The 24,163-nt window shown below is 35.0% G+C and overlaps 2 protein-coding genes and 1 long non-coding RNA gene across 3 annotated transcripts in view; 1 reads left to right on the top strand and 2 right to left on the bottom strand.

Moving 5' to 3' along the window:
• LOC139982309 (uncharacterized) overlaps positions 1-24,163 on the top strand; it is a 540,410-nt gene that overhangs the window by 128,914 nt on the left and 387,333 nt on the right. The gene's annotated exons all lie outside the window — the stretch shown is intronic.
• LOC139982339 (uncharacterized) lies at positions 6,759-8,985 on the bottom strand. The gene is made up of 3 exons (XR_011798144.1): positions 8,905-8,985; positions 7,362-7,417; positions 6,759-6,832 (listed from the first exon to the last, which is right to left on the bottom strand). It is a non-coding gene; the product is annotated as an uncharacterized lncRNA (long non-coding RNA).
• Positions 16,680-23,086, bottom strand: LOC139982312 (NLR family CARD domain-containing protein 4-like). The gene is made up of 3 exons (XM_071995026.1): positions 22,926-23,086; positions 19,577-19,812; positions 16,680-18,304 (listed from the first exon to the last, which is right to left on the bottom strand). Exons 2-3 carry the CDS (start codon positions 19,665-19,667, stop codon positions 16,683-16,685), a joined length of 1,713 nt encoding a protein of 570 aa, XP_071851127.1. The 5' UTR covers positions 19,668-19,812; positions 22,926-23,086; the 3' UTR covers positions 16,680-16,682.

Here is a 24,163-nt window from a genome sequence, read left to right as displayed (position 1 = left end):
AACGATTTAAGAGGGATTCACAACACGTCATAATGTTATATTATTACAGGGAGAAAGAGAAAGAGATTAATGTCATTAATGTTAACATATTCAACCTCCCCATGTAATAGCTATTTGATTATACTGTACATGGTCTAGGTTTTATTTATGTTTGTAATCCTTTGATATCTCTGCTTGTTTCTGTGCAAAAATATATGCACGGAAAGTTTAGTATATTACAGTAAACTTAAATGATATACAAAAATTGTTTCAAAGCACTTTCCCAGCTATGTCACTAATTTGTTAAATTTCTTTCGTCATCTGTGTAAATAGAAGAAATGGTCTTATTCTGGCACGGTTTTAACATAATCTAATGTGTATCTTTATGTTCTTGAATTACAAAAGAATAGAGAAACAACTATATGAACAGAAGAAGGCAAGATAAAATAATCAATCCATAATTAGTCGATCAACATTTATTGTTACTTTACCTTTAACTTTCTTTGATATTAAATTGAACAAATCCTGTATCGGTGTATAAGGAGGCAGCAGACAGTCACAGAAGCTAATGAATAAAGTATAAGAAAATTTGACAAACAAAGAGACAAAATCAGAGGCTCCATCAAGATCACACGCGCGATTAAAATAACCTTTAAAATGAATCATATAATAAGAGATACCATAGTTAATCTCCATTTCATAATACATTATGTACCAGCGGTACGATGTCTTAGCTTATTGATCTATGTCATTAACGACGTGCGCTTTATACATAATTACTCTCCGGTGATATACCGCAATGTTTGCGAGGTAATTCAAAAATTATGATAACTATAACTATACCCTTTTAATTTCTGTTCGACACCTTACATAATAAGTTTGATTGTTATTTTATGTCACGTGATACTTAGAGGATGGGAGATCACCATAATCATCATCTTAATCACCCCATTCACCATAACCATCACCATTACCACCACCATCACCATTATCACCATCAACATTATCACCATCATCACCATTATCACCATCAACATTATCACAATCAGCATCACCATCACCACCATCCTATCATCACCACCACCATCCTATCACCACCATCCTATCACCACCATCCTATCACCACCATCCTATCATCACCACCACCATCCCATCACCACCATCCTGCCGCCGCCGCATTATCACCATATGATCCCAAAATCATCATTATATGCATAATGATCCAATCATGTCATCATCACCATCATCACCGCCATCACCCTAATCATTATCATCATCACAATAATCACCGTAATTACCATAATCACCATATTCACGATAATCACCGTAACCACCATAATAACCGTAATCACCATAACCGTAATCACCATCACCGAAATCATTACCAACGTAATTACTATCAACATAATCACGAAAACCTTCATCAGAGTCACCGTCACAGCCATCACCGTCACCGCCAACACCACCACCACCACCACCACCACCATCATCATAACCATCATCATCGTCATCGTCATCGTCATCGTCATCGTCATCGTCATCGTCATCGTCATCGTCATCGTCATCGTCATCATCATCATCATCATCATCATTGTAATCACCATCATCATCACCATATGATTCCACGATCATCATGATTATTAGCATCACCATCACTACCAACATCACCATCATCATCATCATCATCATCATCATCATCATCATCATCATCATCATCATCATCATCATCATCATCATCATCATCATCATCATCATCATCATCATCATCATCATCATCATTATTATCACCATCACCATCATTATCACCATCACCATCACCACCATCACCATCACTATCACCAACATCACCATCATCATTATAATCACCATCACTATCACCACCTTCACCATTATCACAATCACCATGACCACCATCACCATCATCACAGACGCTCTACTGTTCATTTGTGTGACCTCCATAACCATTATCACCATTACCAGCATTATCGCCAGCACCCCTATCACCAAATGATTCCACGATCATCATGATTATTAACATCACCACCAACATCACCATCGTCATTGCCATCATAATCATCATCATCATCACCACCATTATTACTGTCACTGGCCATTATCATTACCACAATTTACCATCACCACAATCATCAACACAATATTCATCACCATCATCACCATCACCACCAACACATCTACCACCACCACCATCACAATCAGCTTGAACATCATCACCATCATCATTCTAACCCTCCTCACCATCAACATCACCATCATCTTCATCGTAATCACCATCATTATAATCACTACATGATTCCACGATCATCATGATTATTAACATCACCTCCAACATCACCGTCATTATCGTCACCATCATCACCATCATTATCACCATCATTATCGTCACCATCATCACCATCATTATCACCATCATTATCGTCACCATCATCACCACCATCACCATCATTATCACCATCGCCATTCTGGTCAAGGGTGTGACCACCATAACTATAATAAAACCATATACCATCATGATCAGCAGCACCACCATCGTCGTCATCATCACCATATGATTCCAAAATCATCATTATATGAATAATGATCCAAATGATCGTCATCAACACCATCATCACCGCCATCGCCCTCATCACTATCACCACCAACATCACCACCAACATCACCATCATTATCGTCACCATCATTATCACCATCATTATCACCAACATCACCATCATTATTATCATCACCACCATCATAATCACCACTATCAACATTATGAGACCATCATCACCACTTTTATCTTGTCATATTTCCATCTTCACCACAATATTTATTACAATCACCGTTCCCATCATAATCACCACCATTATCACCATCACTGTGTCCCTTTTAGTTTCCTTCTTTCTGTTTCTATTTCTTCTATTGCCTTATCTTTTCTTTCGTCTTTATCCATTACTTTCAAAAAAGGAAAATAAAAAAAAATAAAAAAAACAACAAATTCTTCTTCAAAAAACTTTACATCACGAAGTCCTCCCAAACGATTTCAAACCAAAAAGTGTCTAGACGTATCCATGGCAACCTCGAGGTACTTGTTTGTCAGTAAATACCAGGTGTTTATATTAAGGACGCGCGCGTCTATTCCATTGAATACAACTTCTTTTCATTGTATTGTTCAAGTATTTGATTGACAGGTGTTGAACAAAAGACAATGTTAGACTATTGAAAGTGTCAGTACAGTCAGTGTACATCTTTAGCAAGATAAAAAGAAATGATGAAATAAGTTCAACAGACTTTTAGGAGAAAATAATGTGCACTGTTTGAGTAAAAAAAGAGAGAAGAAATGGTTAACGTACAAATGTATGATATAAATGTGTACAGTGTAGGGTATGTATGACATGGCTAAATTTTTCAACTGGAAATTTGGTGACAACACAATGCACAGTTTATATAGATTACAGAAGGGTCGTAGGCCTTGTAGGTTTGGAAAGGGGAAGGTGTGTGTGTCAGTGTGTGTGCGGCGGGGAGGGGGAACGGGGGGGGAGGGGGTTGGTGAGCAGAATACTGCAATGTTAGAAAGCATCTACAGTAAAATCTTCTCAAATATCAAGCTAAAAACAGATGTACTGTGTTTGTTTCTACTGGTATGTACTGCAAACAATATGAATAGAAAGGCAAAATATATACGTGATTTTGAGTGTTTTTTACATATAGACTGCTTGATTGGTCTCTACTGTGTGGGATTGCCTGTAATGTTATGTGGGTTAATCATATGCATACATCATGAGCTTCTTGTTGCATGGGGTGGTGGGTGGGGGAGGGGGAAGGGCAAAGGGTTGGAGTGAAGGAGGTGAAGACAGGTTGTTAATCAGAAGAGAGTGACGATAATAGTATGACAGAAGGAGACCTTGCTGAGTATGTGTAGGTGTGGGATTGTGGGGTGGGGTGGGTGGAGGAGGGGATACCTGACAATGAATGGTGTTATTAACAAGATAAACCAAGTATTATAAACATAAACATAAATGGGTAAGTGGTCTTTCATAATTGTAGGGGGTGGATAAAGGAAAGCTTATGGTAATATAGTTGAGAGGGGTACCATATGAATTGATGAAAAAAAAAATTACATTCTGTTTAACTTATATCACCGTTTTTTTTTTCCTTACTTAAATATCAATGTGCATTAATTGTCGGTTAATTCATACTTTACTTATGCAGCGAAAGAGTCCTGATAAAACATTGAGTTTTGTTTTTTCCTTTTCTTTTTATCTTATTAATTTGTTTTGGTTAATCTAACTGATAGAAGTTTGTGTACATCAAGGTTGCTTTTGGCAATTTTTTTTTTCACCTCTGCAGTTATGGTGCCTCATATCTTGATCAAATTAAATCCTACTTGTTTAGTATTATTATCATTATTATTTAAATGAGATATATTAATTTGATGTGTAAGCTAGGGCCTGATATCTTTTTATATAAACACATTTCATATTTTGAAGAATTTATAAGTCAATTTTATGTGTTTCTGTCTCATTTTGTCTCTATTTTACTCTCCCAGTAATCATATTCCTTACCTGATGACTGTTCTTTCATTGTTAGTTTATTTCTTTGTCCAATTTCTTTTTCATTCGTTTTGTTTAACTTCTACATTTATCTAAACCTATTCATAAACAACCTTCAGTAACTATGAAATATAACTGTATCAATAATTCATATCTTGTTTACATCATTAGTATCAAGTAGATCTTTAATTAATGCCTTACATTATATACATAACTCATTAGTATCAAGTAGATCTTTAATTAATGCCTTACATTATATACATAACTATTAAGTGTACTTACTCCAGTTTCTTGAATCTTTGAGAGTGTTGTAGATAGTTTAATATTCCATTAACTTCATGTTTTTTTCATTTCTCTCCCTTCCTCTGTCTGTATGGTCATACTCTCTATTGATGTTATGATTGGTAGTGAGAGACCAGAGGAGAGGATAATGTTCCCATCTTCATCAATCTTACTAAAGGACCAGTTTAGATCCACACTGTATATGGGAATCTGAAGAAAGGAAAATAATAAATAGAATTAATATCATCATGTTTGTTTACAGGATACAAATTAATACAATTATAATTAATTAAGGAATATTAACTTTGCTTTAGGGTGGGTGAGCATGGAAACCGCTAATATATACATATATATTAAATATAATTTGTGCTTTATTGGTAGGAGGAAATCTGCAAAAAGAGATGGGGTGAAGCAACGATGTATGCAATCAATAGGTACCTATTTTAATGTAATTAGCTGTTTGGAACCAGAGTGAAACTGTATACCTTGTTTTTTCCAGGAAGTAGAGGAGGTTTAGTGTGCGGTACAAACACCGAGTAAACAGTTTCTTATCTATGTCATTGTTTATATTTTGAGATTAGGTGTCACGATTGTTTATCTTGTTTACAAACAACTGTTTTTAATTAACATTATTGTGTTTATTGAGACTGAGATTTATTCTTGAAGAAGTAAGCTTAAAGAGAATACAACAATAACATTTGGTTTGTTGTTGAAGAATACACTAACGCGTGTAACTAATTGTTGTTGTTTACTTTAAAATATAATTTGTTCATCTGCTTTGACTATTAATCAAGGGTGGTGAGTCTGGTTAGTAATGCTATTTAAATGTGTTATTGCGTTTGGAAATATACAACAACAAATTGTAATATGTACGTATTATTTGTTGCTGCGTTTGTTTTGAATAATATACGAAAGTTGACTTGCAAGCGATTTTATAGTCATTTGTTTATGAATCATATGAAAGCAATTCGTAAATATTTGTGGTTGTTTACTGTTTGCTTTGAAGACATTAAGCTTCCATTAAGGCAGATGAAGGAAATCCAGTCATGAGAGCAACTGGTGTGACATATTATACATATATTCATATTTATTGTATAAGAGGGGGTGAAATTTAATTTTTCTGTTGTTTAGTTATTACATATTTAGTTCTAGTGAAGGTTAATTATCAAGAGTTCTTTGATCTCTGTTGATACAGACAGTAGTAGATTCAGGAGTTTCCATTTCATGAGGAGGGTAAAATTTGAGGGAGTGGTAGGTTGGTTATTTAAAGATATTTATATCAAGTTTGGACTGTATGCAGGGTTACTGTTTATTAAATACAAGTTGAGTGACAATTTAATGTCGGTGGTGGGGGGGGGGGGGGTGTTAGCGATTGGTCTTTGGTGTTGTAGATTTCTAGATGTTCATTTCTTTAAGGTATCATTTTATCGGTTTTACAATTATTTTTTTATCATATTTAATGATTGAGCAAAATTTCTTTGTGTTTAAACTTTACGTAACCAAAGCCACGAATTCAGTTAGAGGTTTAAACTGTACCCCGTGACTGGAGGGGTTGGGGTGGAGTGATATGTATTTTTGGGGGTTTTGCTAAGAGTTATAGGAAGGTGAATAGTTTACTTTTGAGAGGAAGGTGATTTTTGATATTGACTTATTTCATGATACAGACAATTAATGGGAGAAACATGGATGGTAATGAATAGTTGTTTTTATTTTGATATTTGTTGAATGTTTATGGTGAGACTTGGTTGTAGTATTTGTTTAAAAATTATCATTTCAATAATGATCAAAGGTAAACGTATTATATGATGTATTCTTCCTCACACTAAGGTGGTCGGGAATTATTTTGTAATTTTATATTCTACAAGTTCCTTACTCACGTGGCCCATTAACTGTGTACTTACATTATGACTGGATGCTTTTAGCAGGAGCTCTATGGATGACCTCTGTACTGGCACACTGTCATTGTTACTGATGACTACAGTTTGTGAGCACAACTCTGTAATAGTGTGAACGTCATCAGCCTATTAACAAGATAAACATTGTTTTGGAAATAACATATGATAAATGATAAGGTATAGAATAATCATAATTTATGAAAATTATGTATATGATCAAGTCCCACGATATCAGTCCTTACAATACTAACTAATATCTATGAAGATTCCTGTAGTGTGTAATGAGGCACGATGGTGGTTACCTGTATGGGCGCACTGTACAGTACATACAGAACTTGTGTAAGGAATCAACTCCTGCAATCCGATAAGTCAAAACAGTATCATGTCTTGTATTGTCGCCTTGTACGGCATGAATAACTATAAGTGCAAGTATAACGATGGATATTAAATAGTACGTTACTGTCCGTGGAAGACATTAGAGAAAATAAAAACAGAAAGGTTATACATAAAATGTTAAGGAAAAAATACCAAAAAATGATAATCCTTATTTCTACAACCCATATCACAGACCCCCTCTCTCCACATCCACACAAACACACGCAAACACAACACATCCAGGCAAATTTAATTCAGACAGAACAAAAGTCTAACCAACCATCTTCCAATGACCGGATTGGAGATCAAGATGACAGGCATTACTCGGCCACAAAACTGGGAAACAGAATAAAAATGAAATCAACATAGTACATTTATTAACATAACCAGAGCTATGTATTTATAACTCTCAATAAATTAAACTAAGCTACCTATTTGTTAATATAGATATATTATATAATTAACATTTTGTTTCCTGCAGGATTTTCATTTAGGATCACACTGACCTACCATCACTGGGACATTCGCCGAACATTCCCTTACAGGAATGAGCTTAACGTATCTTACACTTTAACGACTTGGAATTGTTTCAAATATTCTAAACCAAATATTATGTATCGTCATTGTTACAGTAAAGTAGAACAATTAGTAACAAATATCAAAATGAAAGAAATGATCTCGGTACCTGCTGAACTGCAGTAAATATTTATTTACTATTTTAAACTGTTTAACCTTGTAAGGATTTCTCTGCTTAATCGCCACAGCATAGTAGAGTAGTTTAATATCATTGTGGTATAACAAGTGTCCATTACATTACACAGTCTGTACTGAAACCAGTATACATTGTATTGTAACATACTGTAGTGTAAGACCCCGGTCACACGTACATTTTTTTCAGACATAACGATGTTCCGACCATGGTCCGACCATGGTACGGTGTGCGTGTGACCGCTCTCTACTATGGTCTGACCATCGTCTGACCATCGTACACTAAAGATGGTAATTAGCATCGTTAGCCCCGAATTAACCATCATTAGCAGGAAGAACCATCCGTGTTAGCGTAAACACTGACCTCGGCCGGAAATCCACGATTTCAATCCCTTGACATAGTGACGCATGCCTAGATACATACGATGTAAACAACACAAACCCGCACTGCATTGCATACAACACACTGTACATACACACGGACGGTTTCTACCACAAAACAACACAACAGTCAACACTACGGACAATTCGACAAGACAGATCGCAATGACGGCCACTACTCGCGGTAAAACCTGCGAGGAACAAGAAGTCCTGACACTATTTGATATATTTTGGGTGACGAAGATACAGAGTATAGTAGCCAACACCGCCAGGAATAAGGAGGTGTTTAGTTAGTGTTCGGATATGATGGCGAGAGAGGGATACGGACGGACGCATATGGAGATTAGGACCAAAGTCAACAATTAAAAGAGCTGGTATAAGCGACAGACGGTGTCAATAGGAATCAATGAAAGCGCTACGACAAATTGAGCTTACATCGCCATTAACTACTATTTACAACTAAAAAACCCGCGAAACATGGTCAAATCCGTGACCCTTGACCGACCCAACGCAACAGCGCATGATAGCTTTGCAAAAGCATAATTAACTCACTAATGCATGCGTCCGCGAATAACGATCGTCCGAATATAGTACAAAGTCTTGTGAGTACGTGTGACGGCTACAGGTAGTTATTTTAATATGGTCGGACTATAGTTAAGAAACGATGGTCGGAACATACAATTTTATACGTGTGACAGTGTCCTTAGTCATACCTTGTACACACATAGCCATACCTTGTACATTCTGTCTTTTTAATTCTTCTGGTATTGTCTCTGGTCTGATAGATGCAGGCAGTGTGCAGTTAGTAAACCTGTGATATAAAAATAAATATACCAAATGATCTTGTGTTTCTCTTTAAATACTAACAATCAGCTGATCTTATTATAGCCAGGTAACATAATAATAAACAGAGAATACCTCATTAATTGTATCAACAAAATGCAAATATTTGCAGTTGAGATAACAGAGTTCTATTGAATATACCAACGCATCAAATTCAAGATATTAATTACTTTATTTAAATGCATGCACGGAATGGCACCTTCTTAACTGTCTGAGTTGATCACACCTCGAGTACCCAAACGCACACTTCGCCCTAAGCCTATTACTCTCGTTCCACGCAGCATGAATAACAAGAAGCACTGTGGCCCGCACCTTTTTCTTTCGCCGCACCTGATCTAAGGAACTTCAGGCTTCCTTCCGAAATTCACACAATCTCAGACTTCACCTCCTTTAAATCACGCCTAAAAACGCATCTTTCATTATAATCTTTACCAACACGCACATCGTCTACATTCCACCATGTTCATTGTATTCTTTATATATGACCTGTCGATCACATTGTAATGCGTCACGTGGTTGAACACCTGCACAGCTAAAGTACACCTTCTCATACATATCTTAGTTACCGTGAATACATCAAACAAATTTACCGCTGAAGGTCACCTTGACAATCGGTAAACCTGTACCTCTCTGCTTTACGACAATGTTAGCCAAGAACTAACAATATAGTTTTCTTTCATTTAATCATTTAAAACAAATAAAATCGTCTTGTTTAATTGTTAATGTTTATCTTCTTACATATTTTCACACCCAACAGGACCCTTTTTTAGGTCATAAATTACTACAAAATCATTATTCCGATGTTTGGAGTTTCTTTGGCTTTTGATTTTAACTGTTCATCAAGGAACAACACACGAAGATTTACGATTGGAACCAAAACTGTGTGCATGATTTACGCAATGACTCACTGATTTTGTTGGCAACCAACTAGTAATTAGTAATGATGACTTTCTTGAATTATTTAGGGTGATTTGTTTTTAAGGATTTTACTCTTGTAATTGCCTCTAAACATTGTTAGGAAATGGAATGGCTAAAATGTATAAAGAAAAAAGAAACAACTGGTTGTCAATGCTTCTCTTATTGTTACTTATATTTGTCATAATTAACATCATGATTTGAATTGAAATTAAGCACGGTGTGTCATAATATATATTGCGATATCTGTTTGAAAAATTTACTGCACTCTACTCATACGCATCTCCGTTCTACAAATACACTATCAAATCAGCCTAGCTTACAAAACATGTTGCGGTAATCCAAGCATTGTTAAAAAAGGACAATCTCGTATCGCAAAAGCCTTACTGGAAGTTCACCCCACCCCATCCCCCCCCCCACCTTGCGACGCGATACAAAATATTAACAAAATAAAGCTTTATAAACGAGCTTATCTTTTTGAACTTCATGTACGACGGTTTTTAAGATTTTGCGTTTTTAGGATTTGTTGGTTTTTATGAGACATTTGGCTTTTACTTGCTAATTTTCTTTTCATGTTTTAAGTTATAGACATATCGATTTTAACTTGTATGCTTTACCGGTAATTATTATCAGTTTTATGATCTTATGTTTAGTAGTTTATAATGTAATATTGTATTATATATTACAGAACGTCTGTAAAGCACACATATGCATCGTGCGTAGTGCGCTATACAAGAATATTTACATTACATCATACGTTTATGGGAATATATTCGGTCCCGTGCGTTTTCAGGAAACTAAAATATGCAATGTAACTTGTATAACGACTCTGCAATGATTTTTTTGTTGTTGAGAAAACCTTTTTTTCCTAATTTACTTATTCATCTAATTTAATTTCGATTGAAAAAAATTAATGAAGTCTTCGAATTGATTTATAATATTCATACCCCCTCCCCACCCTCAAAAATAAAATTATTAAACACAAAACATTTTCTTTTTGTCGTATATGTCAGTAAAATGTGTTTAACGTTTAGTTCAACATTGTCAAATAGACATGTTAGGTGCAGTTACCTACCGTAATTGTTCAGCTTTATGAGAAAAAAAAAAACATGCTTACAAAAAAATGTGAGGCAAAGAGAAAAAAAGTCTTTACATTTGTATCTGATGTACAAATATTTTGGTCCTATCGCCAAGTTAATTTTAATGTACACTATATATGTGTAATTCTTAATGGAATGAAAACATTGCAGGTCAATTTAGGCTATGAATATTGGAAAATAATTCCAATATTTCCGCCATTTGTCCCAACTTACAACTATAACGATATTAGATGACAATGATCGCTGGTAATTTTCTTACAGCTTTTTAAGATCCCTGTAAAGTTATATGATCTAACATTTTGCATTCAGATGACCGTAAAATGTCAATTTACCCGGCTCAACGAACCTGTTCCTGTATGACGGCATCTTTGATATTATTTGTTGTCTATTATCTTTTGTCGGTTCCTTTCATTACTGGATTCAATTATTGAATAATTTTCATAAATCTTTTGTAATTTTCCCAGACTTTCCTCTCCTCATATTCATTCTATCTGTAAGTTACTTACCAAAGTTTCCTGAATTTCTTAGACGGCAGTACATAGTTCAATAATCCTACAATGTCTTCCTCAGTAAGTTCTGATTTGTCTCTTCCTGTATTCACCAATAACTTCTCCAGTGATGAGAGGCTTGGTAAAGCAATACCAGACTGGAGGATGATGGTATTGTTATCAACCTTACTGAAGGACCACTTCAGCATTAGATCACATACTGGAATCTGAAGGAAAATAAATAAAATAATAAACTGTAGTTTAGCGGCATGACTTTATTGACAGTAAATATTATTGAACGTACGTACTCACCGCTATGAACAGGGTATTATTTATAGAAATTCAAAGGAAAGCAATACTAATTCCCACAGTCTCTCTCCAAAATTTAATGAAGAATTATTTTTGAAGAAAAAAAAAAATAAAATGACAAATACAGTAAATAAATGAACAAATTGAAAAACAGAGTTGAACTCACTACCGATGTGTAGTTACCGCGAGTACATAGGAAAGTAAAGTTTGTTTCGACCATAAACTTATATAAATAGCCTCGAGTATATATTTAGTGATTGCAGATCTCGACTCTAATCATTTAGGCAAAGCTATTGTCCATCTGCCGTTCAACTCCCCCCCCCCCCAACACACACACACACACACATTCCGCCCTACCATACTTTCTAGACATAACAACACGTGTGCCGGCTGGGTGATAGCAATGCAAGTGGTAATAAAACACATTCGGTATATCTTACAACTGGTATCAATGATTTGTAGCAAGGAAATTAAATCAGTTGCTTTAACATGTTTATCCTCATAGCTTGGTCTACAAACTCAAACTTATCTGTACCATGTACCAGTCTTGAATAATAACATACGAAGAAATAAACTAGAAAATCGTAAAAGTTAAAAAAAAATATTTCTGAAAATAAAACTATCACGTCTGTACACTCATCGATCATCACACTAGTAAAGGGGTGTGAGGCCTAAATCTACATAATGTAACCGCAAGAACGTACGTTCCCTCAGGACACATAGTTATTGTTTACAACATTTAAACTGTATTTTCTTTAATTCTCTGAATCTTCTCATTTGTACCACTCTTGCATGATGACATAGTAAAGGTAAGTTAGAAAAGTTTATGTTGATAGTACCTGACAAGCCTTGTTACAAAAAAAATGAAAGTTTCTATTACCCTCCCCCCCCCCCCCACCGTTCTTGATCCCTTATGTACTGTTTATAACGCCTCAACCTGCATACAGTAAGAACAAACATGCCCTCCCGACACATACGGAGTAAACCGACACACGCCCGTGGATACCGCTAACAAGTAACGTGACGTAAACGCTATTTCATATAATGATTATCCAACACATTCCACACATATGAATTTGTCTATACAATGTTTGTTGTTAGGCTAAATCTTTGTCGTGTCTACTCTAAAGCAGTATTTCAGCTAGGCCTACTGTACATTAAGATACAGCATTATCAACCCACCCCACGCCTCCTCGAGATTCCCCGAACAAACTCTACATAACAAACAAAGAATAACTGTCACGGCTGGGAGATCTATACCTGATAATATAACCCATTCGCTACACCTTACTGCTGACATTAACGGTTATTACATATAAACACTCGTTTGTTTGAATTCTCTTTATATCTTTCTGGGTGTACAGTACGAACCCACACTCCTCTGTACCAGTCTTGCATGAGAAAATTGTAAGAGATAAGTTAGAAAATAGTGTGTTGACATTACATAATAGTTGCAAAATTTAGAGTTTCTATGATTTTCCCCGTTTCTCGTTCCCTACTCTGTACACTCATCGATCATCACATTAGCATTAGCGTGGTTAATCAGGCCTCAACCTACATACAGTAATCGCAAGAACGAACGTTTCGTCCCGACCTGGTAGATGCAGAGCAAATACAACCGACACAACCCCGTATGAACCGCTTACGTAACCTCTAGTCAGACGCTAGTTTATTGGATAATATTTTGTTTTTTTGTATGATTGTAAAACAAATTCCATGCATTTTATATTCTCTCAAAAATGTTTGTTGTAGGCCCATTCTTTAGTAGTAGCCTATTGTGCAGCTGTAAATGTTACAATGTTACAGTATTATAACTGCTACAGTAAATATATTTGCTAAAAGTGAGCGACATGATCCCAATCCATGTACCACTACCCATCTCAATGTAACCTCACGACCCAATACATTATCACTACCAGTAGTACCAGTAGTACCAGTACCAGGATTAACTCAGCTATCAGTATGTCTGATTGGATTAGGGCCTACTGATATGTTATTCGGTCTCTATACGTACGGATTAGTGTCGAATTAATAACTATTCTAAACAGTTATATTCCTTAACACAAGCCATTTAAACAGCCTACAGCCATGTTTTACGGCGAGTGGTAAAGTAATAGCCTATCTTGACAGAAATAAACAAACCTGTTACTATTACTAGGTCTAGGCCTAACCATTCAGAACTCGTCCACACAATTTGCAGTACTATAATTAAACTTACCTTGAAAGCAAGATTGTTTTAGTAGGATTGTATCCTAATGCGGTGATAAACGTATAGGCCTAGGCCTAGACTTGACATATCCTAACTGCGTATGTCCAAATAAAAGCTCCGTTTTCAACACAGTCAAATCACATTTATGTTGCAATGGCCGATGTGCCTGCATTGACGCAGCAGGCTGAATGGCTGACATACCAACACCTGCGTACATTATTGTAGTAGTGTAGAAGTATACATATATACATTAAAACAATTGAACAGGTGTTATATATAAGCTGTGCATAGTCTACTGAGCGGTGAATAGGTTATCGTAATTCGTCCGATTTAACCTTTTGAGAACAAAATATTTAGTAATAATGTAATACTGTATTAAGATAATGATTGACAAACGTAACCTACGAATGATGCTGACAGGAAGATACGTGTACTAAAGCTGAAAGCCAAATACTGATCGGATCAAATCAAACATAAACAACATTGTTTGAATCGAGGAAACAGTCGATAAAATTGGGGGCGCACTCCCAAAATGTGTCTTAGAGATTGAACGATGGTAGATAGTGAGCGTCACTGTTCGTTTCAGCTATTTATACCCCTCGTTATATATGTCATTGATTGGTTTACAGACTCATATAACAGAAAGGGGTCAATATAACCATGGTAGCAATTGAACAGAGCAAATACCCTAAAAATTGTGTTTCGTTTACATTATATTCATGGCATTAATGAAATAGTAACTTTAGTTCTAATTTGACATTTAAAGTGCCCTGTTTTTTAGAGTGTCATTTCTGTTATGCTTTTTGGATGCTTTGAATAGTTTACTGAGCGGTGAATAGGTTATCGTAACTTACTCGAGTTAACCTTTTGAGAACCAAATATTTATGAATAATGTAGTATTGCATTACGATACTGATTGAGAAACGTAACCAACGAATGCTGCTGACATGAAATATCATCTTCTAGAGATGAAAGCCAAATACTGTGTAGCCGATCCGATCAATTGAAACATCAACAACTGTTTGGATCGAGGAAAGAGTTAATATTTTGTGGGGGCGCACTCCCAAAATTAGCCTTATAGATTGACCGGAAAATGTTATTATTCTAAACTACATAGTGTGTGTCACTGTTCGTTTCAGACTCAGATAAAAGAAAGCGGTCAATCTAGCCATGGTAGCAATTGAACAGAGCAAATACCCTAATATTGTGAATCTTTTACATTTGAATAATGGTATTAATGAAATAGTTCCTTTTTTTTTAATTTAAAGTGCCATATTGTTGTAGTTGAGAATGTATTTCTGTTATGTAAACTGCTTCACTTTATTGAAATAATATTACATAGAAAATTCAATGACTAATTGTCCGCTTTGTTTTTATTCTAGAATTTGGGTAAACAATCCTTGGTGAATTAACAGTTGTCGAGACGTTTTTATGTAGTGTGGTTAGCTACAAATCCCACCCAATCTTTAAAGTTGTGCACCCATACCCCGGCACCCACCCCACTATGGATGCTCATGAAACCCTGGAAGGAAAAGGGAAATGGTTGCATCGGAGTAATATGTGACTTACCATACCAGGAAAGTCTACTTTAACAGTTGTGTTCGTCAATAATTATTTCAGAAAGAACTGTAGTACTTGTTTGTATACCGCCCTCCTTAAATGACAAGCTAGTTAAGTAGCACAAATGACCAAGCAAAGTACTTGCTTACCACACAGTACCTACGATTCTTCTCATGGGAGAATACTGAGGTTCACTATCTTATACATTTAGTAAGTCTAAAATTAAAAAAAAAATGCAATATAGATATTACACTGAGGAGGAATACAAAAGAAACTCGGTTGAGTATAATACGTAAAGGCAACAGTATAACAAAAATGATAGTAACAAACAAAGTAGACAATAGTAAATAGAAAGAGTGGGATATAAGTTAAATATAACAGGGGGAAAAGTAAGCAGTGTGCAAATATAAGTAATTATTAATAGTAGTAATAGGAGTACGTAGCACACTGAAAATGATAAAAAAATATATGATCGAGATAATTGGAATGAAGTCATTTACTGGGTTATTTTTTTAAAAACACCAACTTAATAGCGATAGATGTTAAAGACAGAGGGAGTGTTTAAATTGGCAAATAGCAGCACCAAATGATGATGAAACAGTGTTTATGTAAATTAGACGAATGAATCATTTCTTTAAAAAGAATATATGTTTACTATAACTGTGTTATAAAGAGCCTAACAATTTACGAGGCATAATATCAGTATGCTTTTATATTTTTGTCTTGGAGAATATTACAAAGTGCAAGTTAATTACACAATTACGGAGACGTAAGAAAAAGCCTTACATAGATATCTTATAGCAGGCAAATGGATTATCAATGAATTTGGTGGGAAGGGTAAAATGTAATTCAGTCATAAATTACTTATAGCGACACAGCAAGCATATTTCATTATATAACATACATAAACCGTTAACAATACTGTAATATGCTAAAAGTGCCAACAAGTGACGAATTCTAAACAAACTACATACTATATTACAATCATTATAACATTTTATTTATACTTATACTACATTTTATTGCACCGGTAGTATGCGAAATGGAAATTATTAGTACTTTAATAGGGTGTTATTTGTGGTTTGATTTCATCTGCTATCATAGAACTGATGAATATAAGAAGGTTCGTCAATTGAACAAGACAGTGATGAATCAAATAATAGTAACGAATGCATATCCTCGATAATACTTACGTCATGACTTGATGCTATCTGTAGCAGCTGTACGGTAGACCTCTGTAGTAGCTTGATGTCATCTCTATTGATGATAACCGAATTAGAACAGAGCTCTTTAACAGTCTTCCTGATCTCCTCAATGTCTCCATTTTGTTCCAAGATGCAGAGGATTGCAAACTTATCACAATCCTTTTTCTTTTTCATATATTCGATGATTTTACTCGCAGCTGAACGGCTTAGTCCACATGCGAATCGAAAGACATACTGGAGGTCAAATGGATCCATCTTACCTAGAATCTGTTCTAGTTCAAACGCATTGTTTGCATTTGCAGTGACAATCGCCAACCTGAACGACGCATACCATTCACAGAATATTTTATGGTAGAATCTTACTTCAGTATTGGTCTTGATGTCCCCGCTGGAGGTTTCTCTGTTTGAATCTTCAGGTATCTCCTCCTCTACTAAAATACCCACACGGATATAAAGATCATAAAACTGTTTACCGAGTCTCTGACGGAGCTGTTTTTTATTCCATGTAATCTGCTGGTTTTCTCTGTTCAGACCCTCAAATGCTACTTTATCCAGTTCAACGTGATTAACTTCATATTCGACATAGTAGCTATCTACATTGTTGTCAGATGCCTTGTTTCTAGTGTGACTATGGAAACATTTTAACATGTATACGAAAAAGTCTGTTACCGACTTAAATTTCCGAAAGTCGTCTCGTTCATGAGTCATGTGAGCGAACGTAACGAAGAACAGAGGTACTTGACAAATGTCATCAAGGATTGGGTTTTCTTGCAATCCTCGCTTGATTTTATCAGCAGCATTTATGTTATTTTTACCTGTTATAGCCTTGCGAATATACTGGTCACGCGCTGTATCGTCAAACCCAATTAATTCCAGTCGTTTCGGTGATGACCTTTTGAAGTCTATTGGTATAAACCTAGTTGTCAAAGTTACATCAAATGTTTCGAACAATTTGGATTTAATGATGCGCCAGATATCACTTCGATTACTTTTTTCTCTATTTGGATATTCGTCAAAGCCGTCCAGAATTATTTTAACTGTAGTGCATCGTTGCAGAATATCTTTAATGTCTTTGGAATTCAAGCGAAACTCACTCGGCAATAATATCACTTTGATAGCTTTATAGATTGATCTTACATTACCCAACTGTCTAAGTTTCAGAAGAATTAAAACATCCGCTGCAGAGACAGGAGAATCAAAGACACCATTACACCAGTCATACGCTAACTGGAGGGTCAGAGTTGATTTACCATACCCAGCTTCACCTTTCACAATACGCCTATTATATAACCTTGAACTTGAATCAGTGAAAATGTCTTTATACGAGCTCAAACGTTCTTTCTGTGAGTTTCCGGACTGACTTTCTAGGACGTGCTCGATACCTCCCTCAACAAAAACCTTATCTACACAATATAGTCTGTCCTTTATGTAGGGAATCGGTTGTAATGCGTCATACTGCTTCTTGTAAGCAGTCTTCAGAGAATCTAGAAGTATGCACTTCTTTTCTGGTAAGAAAATATGAAATCATTAATGTAGTCAAAACAAACACGTAAAGGTAATGCTGAGAAACGTCTGAAGGTGTTCATAGCATATATACATTGTGTGTGTGTTATATAAATAACAAATTTTGCAGCAAAATCAATAATATATTGTTTACTATACTTATAGTGCATCTGGATGTTACTCAACTTTAACAATCTTTTGGTCACTCTCATAGGATAATTAATACTCTTAGCACGATGAACTGTTCATAACATGAAGTTGCGATTGCTTAAACGCTATTTAGATTCCTGGGTGAACTATGTCATCAGTATGCTAGACGTTATTTCTTTCACTAACATCTCAGTGCATTTCAACACCAGATAAGACATGTTTCATTGCTTTGTTTTACTGTAGGTCAGGTTATGACATATACTTTATTTGAATACTTGTGTGATGCATTCAGTTATCATAGACCAAAGATACGGTCTGTTACAACATACCGATGACTCATATGTTTGGTTTTACTGAGTAGTTGTAATAACTCAATGAAGCTTGAATATTTTATTTTTCTTCTAATGACACGTACTTAGCAATCAAGGGTTTTTATTTTCAATTGTCTTCAAACGATTTCATTAATGTCACTTACAAAAGCTGTAATTGTTTCTATTATATGTAATTATACCAAAACGTTAGAAGGGGGGGGGGATTGGGTGGGAGGACTAATGTCGGTAAGAACATCAGTCGTTTCGTATGTCTTTTATATGTTCCGATGTTTCTGTCCTTTCATGTTATTTACAACTTGGACCAATATCTTACCCAAGGGAAGCAGTTCATATAAGCTAAATGAGATTCAAGCCAAGACACTACCATTAGGCTATGTGACATAGAAAGCTGTCAAGAGAAACTTTCAAGAAACATTTAATCCATTTTAAGAGATAACTCACCATCAATGTTTTTTTCTAGAGAAATAAACGGATTCAGATCATATTGGCTTTGATATTACAAATGTTTAAAGTGACAGCTCTCAAACACTACTTTCAATCGGGATATCTTCCAAACTGAACTATATAGTGGTGTTATGCTTGACAATGTAACCAAACATGCTGATTGAGTCTGTGTCTTCAAAGTTACATTGAATTCGTCTCAACTGTAAGAACAGCAATGACAGTAGTTATATTGATAATTCGGAATGAGGTGTTTGTTAGAGTAATTGCACTTTTCCATCCATGTTGTTTTGCCCCGTTGTACAATGCGCATGGTAAAGAATATGATAATATATTGAATGTGTTACTTACCTGCTAAAGTGAGTGCTGACTGTGAGGCTGAGGCCGTTCCTTTGTGAGTGAGATGTTTCTTTCTCCGCACGGCTTTCTTTTTACCTGGCATTTCCAGAGACTTTAAACAAGGTCATTGACTGTCAATTTGTGGTTGAGGTTAATGTTGAGACATTCATTGTCGATGTCATTGTCCCAATCGATACCCAGACTTTGGCTGGTAATTTCATGCGATAGCTATTAGAAAACCTTCGCGTCTATAGAGAACGGGTAAATCAGGTGTAGTCATTATCGTCTTATTACCTGATAAATGTTCATGTCCTATCGTGATTGGCAAATATACAAATATGCGTTCTTTAGATAAATAGCAGGTTGATAAAAAAGGAAATGTGAGCTTACTCTACTAACGTTGTAAGAAAACCTTGACTTACTTTGTATTTAATTATTAAAGGTGATGTGAAGTCTATGTAAACTGTTGACATGTGATTTAAGTCATCTAAAATTGTAATTCTTAGACCAATTTGTATTGCCAAAATTCCTTACCACAGTCTTATTTTGTGTCGATGCTAACAAAAGGTGTGTAAGTAGCAGCGTGTTTTGTAAAGGTTGATGAAAATTAAGTTAAATAATTTACACAAGACCCTACCTCCCCAAAGTAGCGTTTTTTTTTTTTTAATAGATCATGTATCATTAAGTAGGGTGCACTTGATCCAAATATATGTTACTTTATAGTACCACCATATCTTAAATAAACATTCGCAGTTAATCGTAGAATGGCATAATGCAGTTCATTACACACGTGATTTAAAGGAAAGTAATAGGGGAAGCCAATTTTAAAACGAGAGGGTATGTCATGGGGATCGTTAAGGTGATGTGCATTTGTGGCATACTAATCCTATACATAGGACATTCTATCAGTAGGTTTACCTTCGCAAGGTTTTAGTGTTAGTTACTTTCATTTTCTTCGCGGAAGTAAAACCGAGGAAGATGCATACCCCCTAAACCATATGAATATGGGTCTAGTTACACACGCGCTCATTCTTTAGTAAATGGTGCTGTAGTATATAATACAAGTTTTGACGTTGAATTGCAGATGTTGTATGTGTATATCAGTATAGCATTCCTTGCTTCTATCATATGACTTCAACAAGGATATATATTCGATCATATATTTACGATAAGTGTAGTGTATATAATTATCATTCCACAAACCGTATCATTCGAATGTTTTATTTTCGTACCTGGCACCCCTGTGCTATAGGAGCAGTGGTCCATGTTCTCCATGATTCTAAGCGTGAACTACAGTGACCGTGTTTATTTCATAAGTTGGTTGTTCGCTTTAAGTGTTTAAACAGGGATCGATCATATGGTGTTGTGGGAGTTTTAAAATATACGGGAACTGACATTTAGTGCGTGCCCCCTTGTATTACAAACGGAGTATTGATAAGGGCCTTCTTATGTGATATCGGATATATCTTAACCCATATGTTATTCTGAGCCTTAGACTCCTACGTGTAAGTTTAGTGCTTTAGAATACCAGCTGGCAGATATGTCCAGGGTGCTTTGTTAACCCGATATTGTTTCTGACCTTTTTTTGAAAGTTTTATGACATATATATATATATATATATATATATATATATATATATATATATATATATATATATATATATATATATATATATATATATATATATATATATATATATATATATATATATATATATATATATTAGGTAAATTTGTATTTTATATTTGAGTTTTAGTTTCAGTAAGATTGGTGCTGGGGCGGCTAACGCAGCATACAACACAGATAAACACAGACAATCATTTAACATTGTGGTCTACTTTTTAAGCCTTTGAGAAGATATTTGAGAAACCCCAATAATCCGGGTCCAGCTAGTGTCTGGTATGTTATTTGCGGTGATTTATAGTCTTTTTGAAGTGTGTATCAAGTGGGAAGCATATACTTAAGCTCATAAATCATAAAACATTGAAACAGAAAACGTAGCAAAACTCATGTTGTTAGAGTTGAAAACAGGACTACGGTTAAATGATTGGCTATTAGGAAAAACAAAAAAGTCTGACACTATACAGTTCCAATATAATAAAGATATAACACATCATCCTAACGATTAACAGAGTTACAGCGTTTGCGGAAACAACTATCAACTATATTTTTGATACAATTGGAATCAGAAAAGTTCATATGTACTTTCGGTCGTCTGGTGGATATAATATTTACTCTTCATATTTTTATCATGAAGATAAAGAGATCTTGAAGATTGTTTATCATAATTTGCGACTAAACCAACAAGTCACTTCATGTCTAAATGCACGTTCAAATTCAATACGATTAGCTAACAAAGTAAAAAGAAGGATCTGTATGATTTAAATATGCAATTTGTATAGCTGCTAAAGAAACTAGCTATTTGAAGTTTGAGTGTTTAACATAAAACGTATATAAACTGTTTTGAAAAAAAATGTTATATTGCAATGAATAATCAGTTGATATATATATTTTGAAACATCGGAATATTGACAATTCCAGATGAACTGTGCTCCACTAAAAAACAAATCGGTATTAACTTTTTACAGTAACGTACAACGTCAGCATTTGAGATTCAACAAACCCAAAACTAATTCAGCGTATAAAGAATACACGTCTTAAATATATATATAAAAAGATAGAAAGTAACATTGTGTTACCTATTTGCATATTGTAATGTTATTAATTTTGCATTAAATTATCGATTGAAAACATTACCTTTTCAATGTAGGGAATTAATGTTTGTGACATGCAATGCTATAGTTCTAATAACAAGTACCTCTCAGAGCTCGAGGTACAAGTAATGTTCTTATGTGAGTACCGGGTATCAGTGTCCAAGAACCACATATTATAATCCGAGTACGAGTACTTTTTAATTGCCATTTAGTTACTAAATTCACAAGAAAGTCATGTTTATAACTCCTCCCTTTCTTGGTCAAGGTGACCAATCATTTGGCCATTGGAGATAACTCTAAATTGCTAGTGTAAGAAGTGTCCTAAAGCATATTCTTTTTACCGTCTATATGAAGAACCTGTACTTAAATGATTGAAAATGGATTGTAAGGTAAATAATACTCCAGGAATAGGTTTTCATCCACAACCTACCGAACCCATTTGTGTTTCGAAATTGGTATATCAGCTAAAACATAGAAATATCTGACAACAAACATGTCCGTTTGAAATACAACTGTATGACCAGTAATGGAAGCATGATGATATTTTACAACAGTAACGTATACAAATGCAGAATTTCGTACAAAACATTTCCTCGTGATGTGCGTTGATGTTTTTAGTTATCTTAAGATAGAGAGGGAAAACTTACCGTTGGTGTACTGGAATTGACGAACTATAGCTAACACTTGAATCCTTAACAAGATGCAAAACATAAATCATTATCCACATGATTACAAAATGGCGGAGTACGAGGTAAAACTGTACATAATGAGCTAATGCCGTTGACGCTTGCAACGACTAGTAGTAGCAAATGACAAAGTTCATATTTACCTTGCTTGATAGTTATTTATTCAAGTCAACATTTTGGGATATCGTATACTCCCACTGATAGCCAAAGTTCATGTTTATATTTGATAACTGAACTCGGATATGTATCAAGAAAGTCTTTTGGCCGATATGATATGATGGTTCAAAATTAAGTCGTAGTGCTTTTACGCATCATTGCACTTGTGTTACTCTCATTAACTTATTTATGGTCGGTCTTACATCAAATGCTTGAATCTTGGGCAATACTGTATGTACTCTAACGTTGCATTCACTTCTTTTTACTTATGTTCCTGCATTTCTCTGTCTGTATATCCAGTATCTCCAGTGATGTGAGGATTGGTAAAGATAGACCAGAGCATAATATTCCCATATCCATTGAGCTCTATGAAAGCGTTTGCCAAATTCACGCAGTATATAGGAATCTACAGAAAGGAAATACGAAGCTACGGTGTGAATTTTACTTTCTTTGTTACATTCCTAAATACGCTACCTTAATGTAAGATATTCCATGCTATGTTGTTTGTTCTTTAACAAAGTGCAATGTTTATCTACTAAAGAATGGGGAAAAAAATAATTACAATGTATAAACAACCACAAAAAGCTGGCTTTATACCGTTTGAACAGCTTCAAGCAATTTCTGACATAAACGATTACTATGAAAGTTATTTAGGTCTGCGTGTTGCTAGAAACACAACAAGGTTTGGTATATTTACATATACATAGTACAGGCTCTATTATAATTGATAGTGAATCAATTAAAATACATGTAAGGATGATACGTACTTTGTGACAAGATGCATTGTGTAAGAGCTCTATCATATATCCTTGGAAATGTTTACTGTCATCTTTGCTTAGCGTTAATGTATTTGACATCAGTACATTTAAGCTCTGATGGTCCTTAGTCTGATAACAAAAGGAAGTTACTTTATAATGTCAAGCAGTAAATGAATATAAATCATGTGAACGATAAATACACGAGTATGTGTACGTTGTTAATGTAAGTAGATTCAGTGAACCCTTAAGAGTCGGAACAACCTGATGTGTAACATTTTCAGCGGC

This window comes from Apostichopus japonicus, chromosome 16, assembly GCF_037975245.1.
Source record: "Apostichopus japonicus isolate 1M-3 chromosome 16, ASM3797524v1, whole genome shotgun sequence".
Classification (NCBI taxonomy): domain Eukaryota; kingdom Metazoa; phylum Echinodermata; class Holothuroidea; order Aspidochirotida; family Stichopodidae; genus Apostichopus; species Apostichopus japonicus.
This window is presented reverse-complemented; position numbering and strand designations above follow the sequence as displayed.